Source organism: Callorhinus ursinus, unplaced genomic scaffold, assembly GCF_003265705.2.
Source record: "Callorhinus ursinus isolate GAN/ISIS: 27379988/994484 unplaced genomic scaffold, GSC_fseal_2.0 scaffold15, whole genome shotgun sequence".
In the NCBI taxonomy this organism is placed as follows: domain Eukaryota; kingdom Metazoa; phylum Chordata; class Mammalia; order Carnivora; family Otariidae; genus Callorhinus; species Callorhinus ursinus.
The window spans coordinates 42,303,556-42,316,221 of NW_027397077.1; the positions used below are offsets into that span (position 1 = coordinate 42,303,556).

Genomic DNA, 12,666 nt, shown 5'->3' on the forward strand with positions numbered 1-12,666 from the left:
AGACAGTGAGGGGACACCTGTCGCTGCAAGGCAGTCTTCAGGGCCCCAGATAAGAACTGTGGGTGACTCACAGAGGTCTCCCACCTTCTGTGTTGAGAAATGACCCCAGAAACTAGAGTTTTCCGCCATGTGCCAATGTGTTTCTAAACCTCAAGAAGGAACTGCGTGTTCAGCAGGCATCACAACAGGCTGCAGAATATTTAATGCCACAGAAAGATGTCACTGACGTATTGTTGCCTGGGGAAAACACAGGTTACAGAATGGTGCGTACACCCGGGTCCCAGATTTACTCAGCCCCCGACCCAGGCGGGTACACGATCTGGACCAGCATTCTCTGGGACACGAACCATGGGTGGGTTAGGGTGGCTTTGATTTCCTGACATTTCTGCAGGAAACATGTATTTATTCTAAAATCACACCAAAAAAAAAAAATCCCTATCAAATGTGTCAATAACTTAAATTAGAAAATCTGCTGCTTAATGAAAAGGAATCAGTGCTCAGAATAGAAAATTTGAAAAGATAAAGAATCTGTCTCCACCCAGGAGCCCCTACAGGAAAAGGCTATTTTTAAAGCCAAAAATTGTTTATTTTTCTTTTCTCACTTCTCTGTTCTCATTAATTCTAGAACTGGTATTTGTGGGATTTTGTTTTAAATTGTATGAATTTTTCTGTCCTAGTTTGTATTCTTGATAAATGGGTGCTTCATTTTTTCCCATTATGATGGAAAAATGATTGAGTTGCTTCTAATTTGGAGCCAGTTCTCTAATGACCTTTTCTTTGGGGGACGGTGATGAACCTCACCCCCAGCTCAGGCCCAGAGCCCACTGGCTGGGCTGGGGGTTCTGCGGTGATGCTGACCCCAACTAAGGTTAACCATCCTGAGGAGTGGACTGCCCAGCTGGGAACAGTCTAGGGTTACACTGGCCTTGGGGAAACTGCGTATTTCCTCACGTGAAAAAATGGGGTTTTCAAGACTGATGAGAAAGTCAGGGGGCATGTGTAAACATCAGTTCTCTTCCTAGGTTGTCACCTTGACCTCCCCACACCTTTGGGGCCCACTGTGGAGACTGCCTGGAGGAAGCACAAAATGGAGGAATGAGGGGCCCACGCAACGTGGCTTGGGTCCTCACTTTGCTGCTGCCTGGCTCTGTGACCTGTGGGGATTCTTCCACCGTGCTGAGGGTCCGCTTCTACATCTGTAAAATGGGTATAATGTTCCATTCCTCACAGGCCTGTTATAAAGGTAATAGGAGCAGGGCCTGCCTAGGGGTAGGTGGCACATAGCCGCAATGACATCTTCCTGGAGGTCCCATGGGTGCCCTCTAAGCCCAGGGAGGTCCGCTGTGGGCCAGCAGACCTTGTCCCACTGAACTGTGCCGCTGCCTCCCTAAACCGCACACAGGAGCATGGCCGAGGCCGGGCTCTACACCTGGCTGCCCGTCTCCTTTCTACTATGAGCACACGTTTCCCTCCGTGGCCATCTCAGGATAAAGGCTGGAGCCCACAGCAGCTTTTCCCATCAGGCTTTTATTACAAAGAAGGTTCCAGAGCTTCCCAGCCACCCCCTCCAGCCCAGCCCCCACGGGCTCGGAGCCAGTCCCAGTGCTGGCTGGGTCTGCTGCGGGCAGGGCAGGGCGGGGGGGCGGGGGGGCGGGGAGCCGGCTCAGCCACGGAGGGTGGCTTCTGACAGGAACCGAATGGGTGATTTTTTTTTTTCAGGGCCTTGGGGTTGGGGGGGGGTGGTCTCTGCCAGGTCTGCCTGTCCTCTGGAACAGTCCTTTCCAGTGTTGTGATGGGAGCCCCTGGGGACCCCTCCCCGGGTCCTCTGCACAAGCGGCAGCTATTCACAGTTGGCGCGTGATAAGTTTTTTAATATATAAAAGCTTTAAAAAAAAAAAAAAAGTGGTGCTATCTTTAGAAACACTTCCAGCAAGATCAAGTAGCCCAGCTACAGCCTTGGTACGACTTAGCCCCTGGTCCCTCCAGCCCAGCAGCGCTCAGCACCTGTGCCCTGGTCCTCTGCCCACCCCCACCCCCCGCTTGTGGGAGAGCCCACAGAGCCTGCCCACGGGCAGTGGGCGCTGTCTGCTCCACCGGCAGCTGCTCCAGTGACCAGCATCTGACGCCGCTTGAAACTATGTCGCCACAGTCCCCTCTGGGTGACCAAAACCGGAGAGAACATTTTGGTGGTTGAAGCAGAAACCACTCGAGGGCTGGTTCAAGGAGGCCTCCCCTCTGCCACATTGGATGAGGTAGTGTTTCTGGCTGTGGCCTGTGGGCTGGGGGCTCGTCTCTGTTGGAGGGCGCTGGGCCCTGTGGGGCAGGGCTCTCAGCAGCAGTGGTGGTGGCAGAGCTGGGGGCTCCGTCCAGGCTGTGCTCGGGGGGTGGCGGGAGCCTTACCAGGGGCTGGCTGTGGCTTTCAAGTCCCCAACCCAGAGATCAGATCTGGGGACAGGTGGGAGGGGACAGAGGGGCCCGGGGCTGGGGGACTCCTCTGCCTGGCTCAGAGAAGCCCCTCCATTCCGCCCCCACCGCCCCCCGAAGCCAACCCTGCTCAGTCCTTTCCCGGCCGGAGTCCGAGGCACGGGGCACAAAGTGAAGTCGAGGGCGGTGCATCTCCCCCAGGCTCAGGCCTCGCTGTAGCACTCATAGATGTTGTCCTCCATCAGAGCCACCACCTGCTCAAACTTGTGTTGCAGCTGGGTCCTCCGGGCAGTGGGGTTTGCCTCCAGCGCAGTCATGATCTGAGGGGGGAACAAGGGGCTGCTGGGTCACAGCCCGAGGCCCTAGCCCCAGAGGCCCCCACCGCAGAAGGGGCAGGGAGACAACACTGCCTGGATGTCTACGGCTGGCACCGGGTCCCGAATGCGCAAATGTTCCGAGGTGTGACTACGTGAGCCTGAGCCTCTCCTGGGGCTTTCCTGAGCAGAGAGGAGGGGGACAGGGCTGGGGGGGGGGGGGGCACCGCGGGCCTCAGGGTGGGTGCCTCACATCAGGGTACCCACCTGTGTACGATACCTCTTGGCGTACTTATAAATCTCAGCCATGGCCACATTGGTGTTGAACTCGTTCTGATATTTCTACGAGGGAGAAGGCGGGAGGGGGGGTTACCCCACCCTTCCAGCCCAGCCTGGCGGGGGTGGGTGGTGGTGGCTACACACAAACCCCCAGCTTCCCACAGCCCCTCCCGGGAAGTCAGCTCCCACCCCTGTGCCCACAAGACGCCTCTGGAGCCGGCCGCACCCGCGACTCCTCGGCCAGGTGCGCATTCATCTCCTGCTCGCTGAGCGGCGTCATGTCGTGGATCTGCTTGTAGTAGCGCTGCACGATCTTCCGGTACTCAGGGATCTCCTTGGCGTACAGGAGCTTGTTGGTTGGCGAATCCTGGGCAGAGAGGAGTGGCGGGGTTAAGGCGGCGGCTGGAGACCAAACCTGTCTGTTTCTGGACCAGCGCAGGTCCCCACTGCCAGACAACTGGCCCCGTCACAGCCGGCTTTGGACCAGGCAGGGGCTCTTCACCCCTCCCTGTGCTGCCCTTTGGCATGGAACCCCCGCCCTATTTTCTAGGGCACTGTCAGGGGATGAGCTGAAGGAGGACCTGCTTCCTTTAGGGGGAAAGGTGCACGGGCTGTGGGCCAGCTCTTTGTTGCCTCCAGGGTGTTTCAATTTAAGATCCTTGCTTAGGGTTGTGGGTCTTGGTGGCTAAGGTTGCTGGAAGCCTGATCGCTGGCTCAGTGGAATATTTCCCACTGTATGTTTCCAACGCCCGAAAGCAAAACGTGCCAAGGATGCTCGCAGGGCTTTGTCACAGGCATCCTGCCTGCGGAGGCCGTATGTGAGAAGTGATGGCATTCTCTCTCTCATGGCCTCTGAAAGTCCGGGGCTGACGGCAGGGCCGTGCACCCGCCATCCTGCATTAGACCATCTCACTAATGTTCACAGCATCCACGCTCTCATGCCTTCCTGCCCTTGGCCAGGTACTTCCCTCTGCCTAGAAGACTATTCTCCCTCCTCTTCCCCGCTCTAAAGCCAGCCAGGTCCTCTCCCCACAGACAGAGGTCTCAGGGATGTCCCTCCTGTGTGCAGCTCAGGGGTCTCGGTCGCCTGTTCCCCCCCTGCCCACTCCTTCACTCAGTGCCCACTTGGAGGGCTCTTGACCAGCAGACCTGCTGCTGGGAGCCTGGCTGACTCTCATGATGTTGCACCTGACCACACCGGTTTCCCACCTTGCTACTGGCTTCCCGGGGCCTGGCTGTAGGGCCTAAATGTTGGAAGGTGGTGCTGAGCACAACTGAGGTGGGTGCAGAGTTTCTGACCACCGGGGCCAGGTTCTGGGCATCTAGATGCCCCAGTTGGAAGGTCCCTGTTCATCCCATGCCCCCCAAACCTGAGCTCCTTGGGGTCCCCTACCAGAAAGAGCCTTGAGCCCCCTCTTCCCGCCCAGCCCGTGGGCAGCCGGCCCCAGAGCGTCAGACCTTGCCCAGCTGCAGGTCCGAGATGGAGCAGGCATCAATGAAAGCCTGAGCAATGACAGAGAGGCAGGCATCGATGTGGTCCGTCTTGTCGATGTCGAAGACAAACTGGGGGTTTTTCAGGATGTTCACCCAGAACCGGAGAGGAAGGCTGTGGGAATGGGGGTGATGGAGGTACTGTGAGCCCACCTGGAGGGTCGGGCAGCAAAGGGAGGGGTCGCTGAGGGGGGGCTGCAGGAGGGAGGCAGCCAGGTGCCGAGGCCAGGCTGGCTTTACTCCCCCAGGCCAGAGAGGCTTCCCCCCAAGACAGAACCTCAGTGTGCTCATCCACAAAGGGGGTGGACGGCCATCCCTGCCGGCTGGGGCGGCAGAGGGGCCAAGAGCCGAGGTTGCTGCATGCTGCGGGGCAGGATGCCGGGGTAGGCGTTGCAGGGCCCGGCTACCTTCACGCCTGCCCCCAGCCCCCACAGATCCTGCTGTTCTCACAGGGGAGCCTCAAGCCCGGTCCTGGTTCTCATTAGAAGAACCCCCCCGAACCCCGCCCTGCCTGGCAGCACATGGCTCCTCCTTCCAGCCCTTGCCCAGCAGCAGGAACTCCACCATTAGCCGGGGCCGCGGAGCAGCCAGAAAGGGCTGGGGGAGGGCGGGGTCTGGATTCTTGGCCTTGGCCTCAGGAGGCCAGAGAGGATTGGTAATACCCCCACCCCAGGGCCACACAGTGACTCAGCAGCCTAAAGTGCATGGACGACCCCCCGCCACCAGAGCTCTGAGAAGCCCCTGCAACGGCACGGAAACTTCTAGGCTGTGTCACATCTCCTGAGGTTCAGGCTGAAGTTCTCAACAAGTTGTGGGGTTCTGTGACCCAGAAAGCTAAGAAAGACATGCCTTAAAGGAAGGCTACGGACTGGGTATGGGAGTCAGATCACATGGCTTTGAGCCTGGTTCTGCCCCAGCGAGGGCCGCCTGACCTTGGGCAGGCACTTCTCTGTGAGCCTCATTGTTCTCATCTATAAAATGGAGCTGATGGTACCCACCCAAAAGGAGTGGAGGAGAGAGATGATGCTAAGGGCAAAACTTCTATCATGCTTGCTTTTGGTTAATTCTTACAATTAAGGTGGATTCCTTTTTATCCCCTGGTTTTACAGCTGGGAAGACTAAAGCAGAGTGAGGTGAAGTCACTTACCCACGGTCACACAGCTAGGAAGTAGCAAAACAGGGACTGAATCCGGGCAGGTGGGCTGAGAGACCAGGCTCTGAACCCCTGCATGAGTGCCGCCCACATGGGAACAATGAAGCTACGCATCCCTCCCTGCCTGCCCACACCCTTGGCCCACCAACCTGTTGGTCTTCCAGATGTGCAGAGTGTCAGGATCAGAGATCCCCCTCTTCTCAGCCTGCTCCTCCAGGAAGTCAAAGAAGTACTTGACAGCCAGTGGGGGTTTGTCCTCACGGATGCTCAGGATGGCCTTGAACAGGTCATCCAGAAACTTCTGCAGTGTGCCCTGCAGAGGAGTGGGGTGGCTGCCGTCAGCCCAGGACCACTTGGGGAGGGTGCATAGGCACCTCTGGTAGCCCCAGGGAGCCCAGAGTGAATGGGAAAGCCATGTACATCAGGCTGGTCACCTAACCTCTCCGGGCCCTGGTTTTCTTGTGTATGAAATGGGTTAGTGGAATCCTCCTCCCAGGGGCACTGTAAGGACTGATCCCAGACACCGAGGGCCGGGGTGATGACTCTGCCACCTGAGCTGTGTGACCTCGGGGACAGCACCGACCCCCTCTGGGCCTCTGCTGCCCTATCACGTTGGCTAATACAGAAGTTGTCTGTCAGGCACCTTTCACGGCTGTGAGCAAACCCCTCCTCAGGAGCAACACAAAGCCCTGAGCCTCCTGCAGGGGGAGCTCATCCAGCCCCACAGGAGAAGAGCTCCCCCCGCACACCCTGGCATGGGCGCAGTTGATGGGGAGAAGAGGCCAGGCCCACCTTGGTGGACAGGAGGCGAGTCAGGTAGATCTCCGGTAGCACCTTCTTGCGGTGGCTCTGCCGGTGGGACTTCTTGGGCTCTGCCAGCTCGTCCGTGGGCAACACCTGGGAGGCCAGGGCAGTGGTCAGTCCAGCGCCCGGCACCATCCTGGGCCGTCCTGTGGGAGGTCCTATCCTGCGACCCACAGGTACCTGGCTCCACAGACGCTTCGTGGCACATAAGGGAGGAGGGACCCATCCCTGCTCCCCAATCCCTGGCCTTTCCCAGGGCCTGGGAGTACTCTCCCCAGAGCCCCAGGGTGGCAGGAAGCCAAGTCCACACCCAGCGAGGGCGGGCACCCCCAGGGCCAGAGGCCGGGCACTTACCAGATGGAAATACTTCTCTGTGTCCAAGTCTTTCACTGTGAGAGGGAAAACACAATAAATAAACAAGAGAGAGGAGGGGGGGAGAGAGAAACTGAAATGGAGACAGAAAAAGGGAGAGCGGCAGAGAGCGAGAGATCCAAAGCAATACCTGGAGAAAGTGAGAGGGAGAGAGACAGAAAAATGCAAATAGAGGAAGAGGGGAGAGAGAGATCCAGAGAGACACATAGGGAATGAGACTGAGAAAAAAAGGCCATGAGAGAGAGATGTACACAAGGAGAAACAGAGGGACATGGGGGAGACCCCCCCAGGGGGACGGGATGGCTGCCCTCACCCTCTCCGCTGCCCCGCCCAGGGCTCCTGCCAGCCCAGACCTCGTAAACGGCAGGGAGACACCCAAGATCCTGCTCCTGACCTTAGCAGGGGACCCTGTGACAAAAGGAGCCTAGGACCCCATGCCTGGCAGCTGGGCAGCTAGGCCTGGGAGCCTGAGGGTGCGGATGGGGGGTGGGATTGAGGCAGGGACACAGCCCAAAGCCCAGATGGCCATGCCAGTCTCCCCCCTCCAGCCTGGCAGCTTCCCAGACCTCTTGAAACCACATCCCGCCCTCCTGGGGCCTCTGGCTGCCCGCAGGCTCCCAGCCTGAGGAGGCCTGGCAGCAGGCCCTGCCCAAGCAGTACTGGGGCAGAGGGGCCTGGCCTGGCCCTTGCCCCAACCAAGGAGACCATAGCCCAGCCCAGCCCTGCCTCTTAAAGCCTCAGTTTCCCTACTAGGGCTGCTCAGAAGGGGCCAAAGCCTGGCCTGACCCCCTCCCCGCGTCCACCGGTGCTACCTCGGCCCAGTGTGTTGTCCTTCTTGTCTGTGAGGCTCATGGCCAGGGAGGCACCTTCAGGGATCTGACAGGAGGGGAGAGGCCAAGGTCAGAGGTCAGAGGTTAGGGAAGGTTCAAGTGGGGGATGGGTAGGGCTGGGGACCCCACCTTGTAGTGGGCCAGTGTGTTGAGCTTCTTGCGGCCATCTTCCACCACTGAGGTGTCATCCAGGTCCCGGAGGATATAGCTCTGTGTGCTCGAGGCGAACCACTCTGGGGGGCAGGGAACAGGGTGTCAGGGACAGGGAGCTGGCTGGAGGGGGCAGCACCAGCCTGGCCCACACGGGGAGAGGTCTCTGGCTCTCTCTGTGGAACGTAGGGCAAGCCATGCCTCTCTCTGAGCCTGTATTTTTCCGTGCGTAAAATGAGGAGGAGAAAAAAGATCCAGAGGAGAGGGTGGTGGTGGGCCCAGAGCAGGAGGTCTGGCAATGCCCTCGTCCTCGAGGCTGTTACTTTACCATTGCTGATGAAATAAGAAAAGGTACCATCTGTGCAAAGGACAGTGGGAGTCATGGAAAGTATGTGATCCCTAGGTACTGACTCTGCCCTTCCAGGCTCTGGGTGACTGAGTGCCTACCCAACCTCATCTCATAGCCTATCCCGGCCCCTACAGGCCAGACCCAGTGAGCTCCCTGCTCTGAATAGTCACTGCGCCCATTTATTATCACAACCTCGCGCTTGGAACAGGGCCTGTGATCACAGAACAAATGGCAGCTTTTGGGCCCAACCAGAACACCTATGCATCCTTCAAAACCCATTCCAATTGCCCCTCCTTGAGCAAGCTTTTCCTGAATCCTTTTTGCTGTTGTCTGCAGCTTGCTCACACTGCAGTACCCATCTCCCTGCCAGAATAGGAGCTCCTTCGCGATGGGCACCTTGTCTAATCATCTCCATGTCCCCAGGGACACAATGAATGTACATTTCCTGAGTGAAAGGAGTATGCAACCAAGGCAGGGGACAGTTCCCACTGGAGTAGCCCAATGCTGAGGCCCGGCACCCCGCCCCTGCCCACCGAGGTCAACGTCCTCCGCACGTGGCCACTGAGAGTAGGGCACATTCTTGCAGAAGGCTTCCAGAATCTTCTCTTTCACCTGTGTCAGCGTGTCCGTATCCATGGCCCGCACACTCAGCGAGTCCATGCCGCAGCCCTGGAAGGACACATTCAGGTTCTGCACGAGAGAGGAGGAGACAGTCAGCAAGCTCCTCCCATCACTACCCTGGGCCCCAGGCAGGGCAACAACCTGCCCAGGGCGGCTGGGTCATGATTAGGGTCAGGGTGCTCCGGGCATGAGGACCCCCCTCCCAGCCAGCCTGGGAGATGGTTCCCACCTGGCCGCCCAGCTGCCCGACTCACCCGGGGCTTGGCCTCAATGTTCTCCCGCAGTAGCCACTCCTCGTTGAGCGTGTAGCGGGCCTTGCCTGTGATGGCGTCAATGGAGCCCTTGTTGATCTGCTGCTTGATGGCGCACAGGAGCAGGAAGAATGGCTCCCCAACTGTTTCCTGGGGTGGGCACGGGCTGTCAGGGGCTGAGGCCCAGCCTGCCCAGCCCAGCCCCCACTGCCTCGCTGCCCACCCTCCGTATTCCAGCCCCCTAAGCCTTTGGCCATGCTGTGGCCCCCGTCTGGAACGCCCTCCCCACCCCACTGTACCAACACCTCCATGGCTGCCTGGGTAACACCCCCACTTTGGAATCCTAGTGCCATTCTCCCCATCTCCCCCCGCCTCCTGTTCTCCACCCTCAGTGTCTCCGTGGACTCTGAGGCAGAAAACCACTGGCTATGGGCAGGCACATTCATTTGGTCATCCCAGCAACTCTTCCCAGTATGGGATATCATCCTCACTGCTGAGGCTCAGAGAGGACAATCAACCTGCCCAGGGTCACCCAGGGGGGGAAGTAGCAGAGCTAGACTTGAACCCTGGATCCGTGACTCTGCTAAGCCACCCAGGGTGAGTTTAGGTGGAACCAGAACACAGGATGTGGTCTCAACTCCCAGGCTGGTGAGTGGAGAGCATCTTGGGCCAGGCTGGGCCTCATACCCCTGCCCTCCCACTAGGCCCTCAGACCTGAGCTTAGGGCCTCCTCCAGGAAGCCACCTTGAACCCTCCAGCTGGGTCCAAGGCCTCAGCACTTGAGTGCCACTCTGTGGCCTTTACTGCTCTGTATTTTATTTATTTATTTTTTTTTAAAGATTTTATTTATTTGAGAGACAGAATGAGAGAGAGAGAGAGCACATGAGACGGGGGAGGGTCAGAGGGAGAAGCAGACTCCCCGCCGAGCAGGGAGCCCGATGCGGGACTCGATCCCAGGACTCCAGGATCATGACCTGAGCCGAGGGCAGCTGCCCAACCAACTGAGCCACCCAGGCACCCACTGCTCTGTATTTTAATTGTTATTTCTGCATCTGTCTCCTCTAAGCCTGGGGGAGTCTTAAGGGCTAGGACTGGGCCTGATTTATCATCTGAACCCAGAGCCAGGCCCAAAGGCACACAAGGGGAGGGGGTGTTGATGACTATGAAAACTATCTGGAACAAAGCCCCTGGAGCGTGCTCTGAGCCCCTGCCGGGAAGCCAGGCCTTCCTTCCCTGAGCTGTATAATGGACCCTAGAGCCCTGTCCCTGCTCCCTGAGCCCCTTTCCTCATCTGCACAAAGGGCGTGAGGACCCCTCCTGATAGAGCTGGCATGAGGAGGAAACCAAGTCAGATACGTGACGCTCGTCCTAGGGAAGGCTTGGCAGGGGGGCGGGCTCGGCCCCGCCTCACCCGCAGACAGCTGTACATGCAGATGGACATCCAATTGGTGAGCATCTTCTCAACCACGGACTCCGTGCGCCGCAGCATGAGCTTCGGGTTCTTGGCGGCCGAGGCATCGATGAGGTCCACCAGCAACTCCTTCATGATACCCGTGTAGTACTCCAGCTTGCCGTGGAGCGCGATGGTCAGCAGGGAGGCCAGGCTGCACCTGCACGGGGGTGCGGGGCATCAGCACCAGCCGCGCCTTGAGGCCCCGGGATCCGAGGCATGTGTGGTGTGGGGCTCCGGCGCTGCCCCGTGGACCTGGCGGCCCCAGGTATGCCTCTGTGGGTGAATACAGCTCAAACCCACGTGGAGAAAGGGCCACCTTCGCTAACGGCCACAGCAACCACCGTGCCTGTGGGCTCCTATCTTGGGAATCCAGGCCCAGGAAAGGGAGGCATGTGGGGGCCCGGTGCTGGGTGGATGCCTACTGCCCAGCAGGCAAGGCGATTTGCAAACTGCCCCGGGCTGGGGTCTGGCCAGGCCAAGCCAGGACAGGCTGTGTGGCCTCCAGCGGGCCCCTGTCCCTCTCCCAGAGCCTCGCAGCCTGACCTGTCACGCACTGCAAAGTCTTTCTGCTGCTCCAGCGCATGCACGAAGACAATGAGGAAGTGCTTGTTGTTGAGCAACGAGGAGAACAGGCTGATCCCCTCTTCCATGTTGGGCCGGCAGCTCTCTGGGATCTGCGGAAGCAGTCGGTGCTGTCCACAGGGGTCTGGCGTCTCTGCCTGGCCTCGGAGTCAGCACTTATAATGCCCTGAATGGCTCTTTGAATGCCTCCTGGGATGGGAAGCTCACCACCTTTTCATGGCAGATGTCTCTTAACTCCCCATGATTGGGAATAATGGCTCAGTTGAGTTGAAAAGGAGGGCTCAGAGAAGGTCAAGGGTGCCTGGAGGTAACCCAGAGTCCCTGTGCCTAGGACCCTCTTGCTTTCCATTCTCTAGGCAGCAGGTGGAGTGGGATGTCCAGAAAGGACCAATCCTCTCCGCTCGCCACCTGGCTTGGGGTCAGCATTTCTAACACCCTGAATGCTGTTACACCTTGAATGCCTCCTGGGATGGAGGACTCAGTGTCTTCCAGTGACTGATTCCTCCCAACTCCCCGTGATTAGGATCAATGGATCAGATGAACAGGAAAGTGAGGCCCAGAGAGGGGTGGGGTGGTTCTGAGGCAGCCCTGTGTGTATATGCACGCATGTGCATGGGGTACTCACCTTCCACTCTCCCAGCAGTGGGTGGGTCTCCTGCACCGTGGAGCTGCCCTGGGCATTGAGGGTCTGGGAGGGCAGTACATAACGTTCTTCATAGAGGGAGGAGCACTGTTGGGGTAGACCACCCCCCAGCATCTCAGCAGGGCTGCAGTCTCCCGTGACTGGCATGCAAGGGCCGCTCAACAAATGTAAAGGGTTACCTTGTAAAGGAAGAAGGGGCAGCAGGCCATGCCCAGGGGCCTTAGGGGTCCAGAGAAGCAGGGAGGGCTGGCCCAAGGGGCTTCGTGGGGGAAAAGGAAGGAGCAGAACCTCATGATACAAGGTGTGCAATGCAAGAGAGCATGAGGCTTAAGAGAAAGCAAAAGCAGCCGAGTACACGGAGTGGAAGAAAGAGCAGAGAGGCCCGCAAGGACCGTGGTATGGCCTTGTTAGGGCTGCTGCGTGGTGAGCAGTGTGGACAGGGCAAGAGGCAGGTCACTGGCCACCAGCATAAATGCTCTGGCCAGGCAGGGAAGGCGGGGATAGGGAGGTAGCCCCTGGAACACAAAGAGGGGTGGGAGGCTTGAGGCAGAGTCCAGAGGGCAGGAGAAGGGATTCTAGAGACCAAAAGCCTGGCTGGGAAGGGACCCAGTGCTGAGAGAGGTAGGTGGGGCACCGGGGACCTAGGGGAGCCTGGGCCACCCCTGCTCGCCCCCTCAGTGAAAGGAGAGTGGGGCTAGTAGCTGGCTTCTGTATGGACAATCAAACATCAAACGAGTAGAGAAGAAAAGTGAGGGGAAAAACTGGGCCCCCTCCCTTGGCAGGTGAGGGCAGGTGGCCAAGGCTGCCGTGAGCATGCATGCGGGTTATGCACTGCTCAAGGGGACCACATGGCACCATGTTTTCCCATCTGCTTAAAAATGCCCTCTAGGTTGGCATGGCTCAGAAAGAGATCGAGGAGCCCCTGAGGTGGCTGGCAAGGGTGCTGGCTG

General features: G+C 58.6%; 1 protein-coding gene across 5 annotated transcripts in view; it reads right to left on the reverse strand.

Moving 5' to 3' along the window:
* Positions 1–1,509: 1,509 nt before the first annotated feature.
* The window catches only part of PLXND1 (plexin D1), a 58,395-nt gene continuing 47,238 nt past the window's right edge, over positions 1,510–12,666 (reverse strand). For 3 of the 5 annotated variants that reach the window (XM_073901687.1, XM_025885203.2, XM_073901685.1), the window contains 14 exons: positions 11,699–11,803; positions 11,035–11,165; positions 10,450–10,648; positions 9,042–9,188; positions 8,700–8,856; positions 7,797–7,900; positions 7,650–7,713; positions 6,820–6,854; positions 6,454–6,558; positions 5,811–5,974; positions 4,476–4,623; positions 3,244–3,384; positions 3,006–3,080; positions 1,510–2,744 (listed from right to left, as the gene is read on the reverse strand). In XM_073901687.1, the coding sequence (XP_073757788.1) occupies positions 2,628–2,744; positions 3,006–3,080; positions 3,244–3,384; positions 4,476–4,623; positions 5,811–5,974; positions 6,454–6,558; positions 6,820–6,854; positions 7,650–7,713; positions 7,797–7,900; positions 8,700–8,856; positions 9,042–9,188; positions 10,450–10,648; positions 11,035–11,165; positions 11,699–11,803 (1,692 nt within the window). In that variant the 3' untranslated portion in view covers positions 1,510–2,627. Of the gene's footprint in view, positions 2,745–3,005; positions 3,081–3,243; positions 3,385–4,475; positions 4,624–5,810; positions 5,975–6,453; positions 6,559–6,819; positions 6,855–7,649; positions 7,714–7,796; positions 7,901–8,699; positions 8,857–9,041; positions 9,189–10,449; positions 10,649–11,034; positions 11,166–11,698; positions 11,804–12,666 lie in introns of those variants that run through there. The other 2 variants (XM_073901686.1, XR_012380966.1) reach the window with 2 other exon arrangements.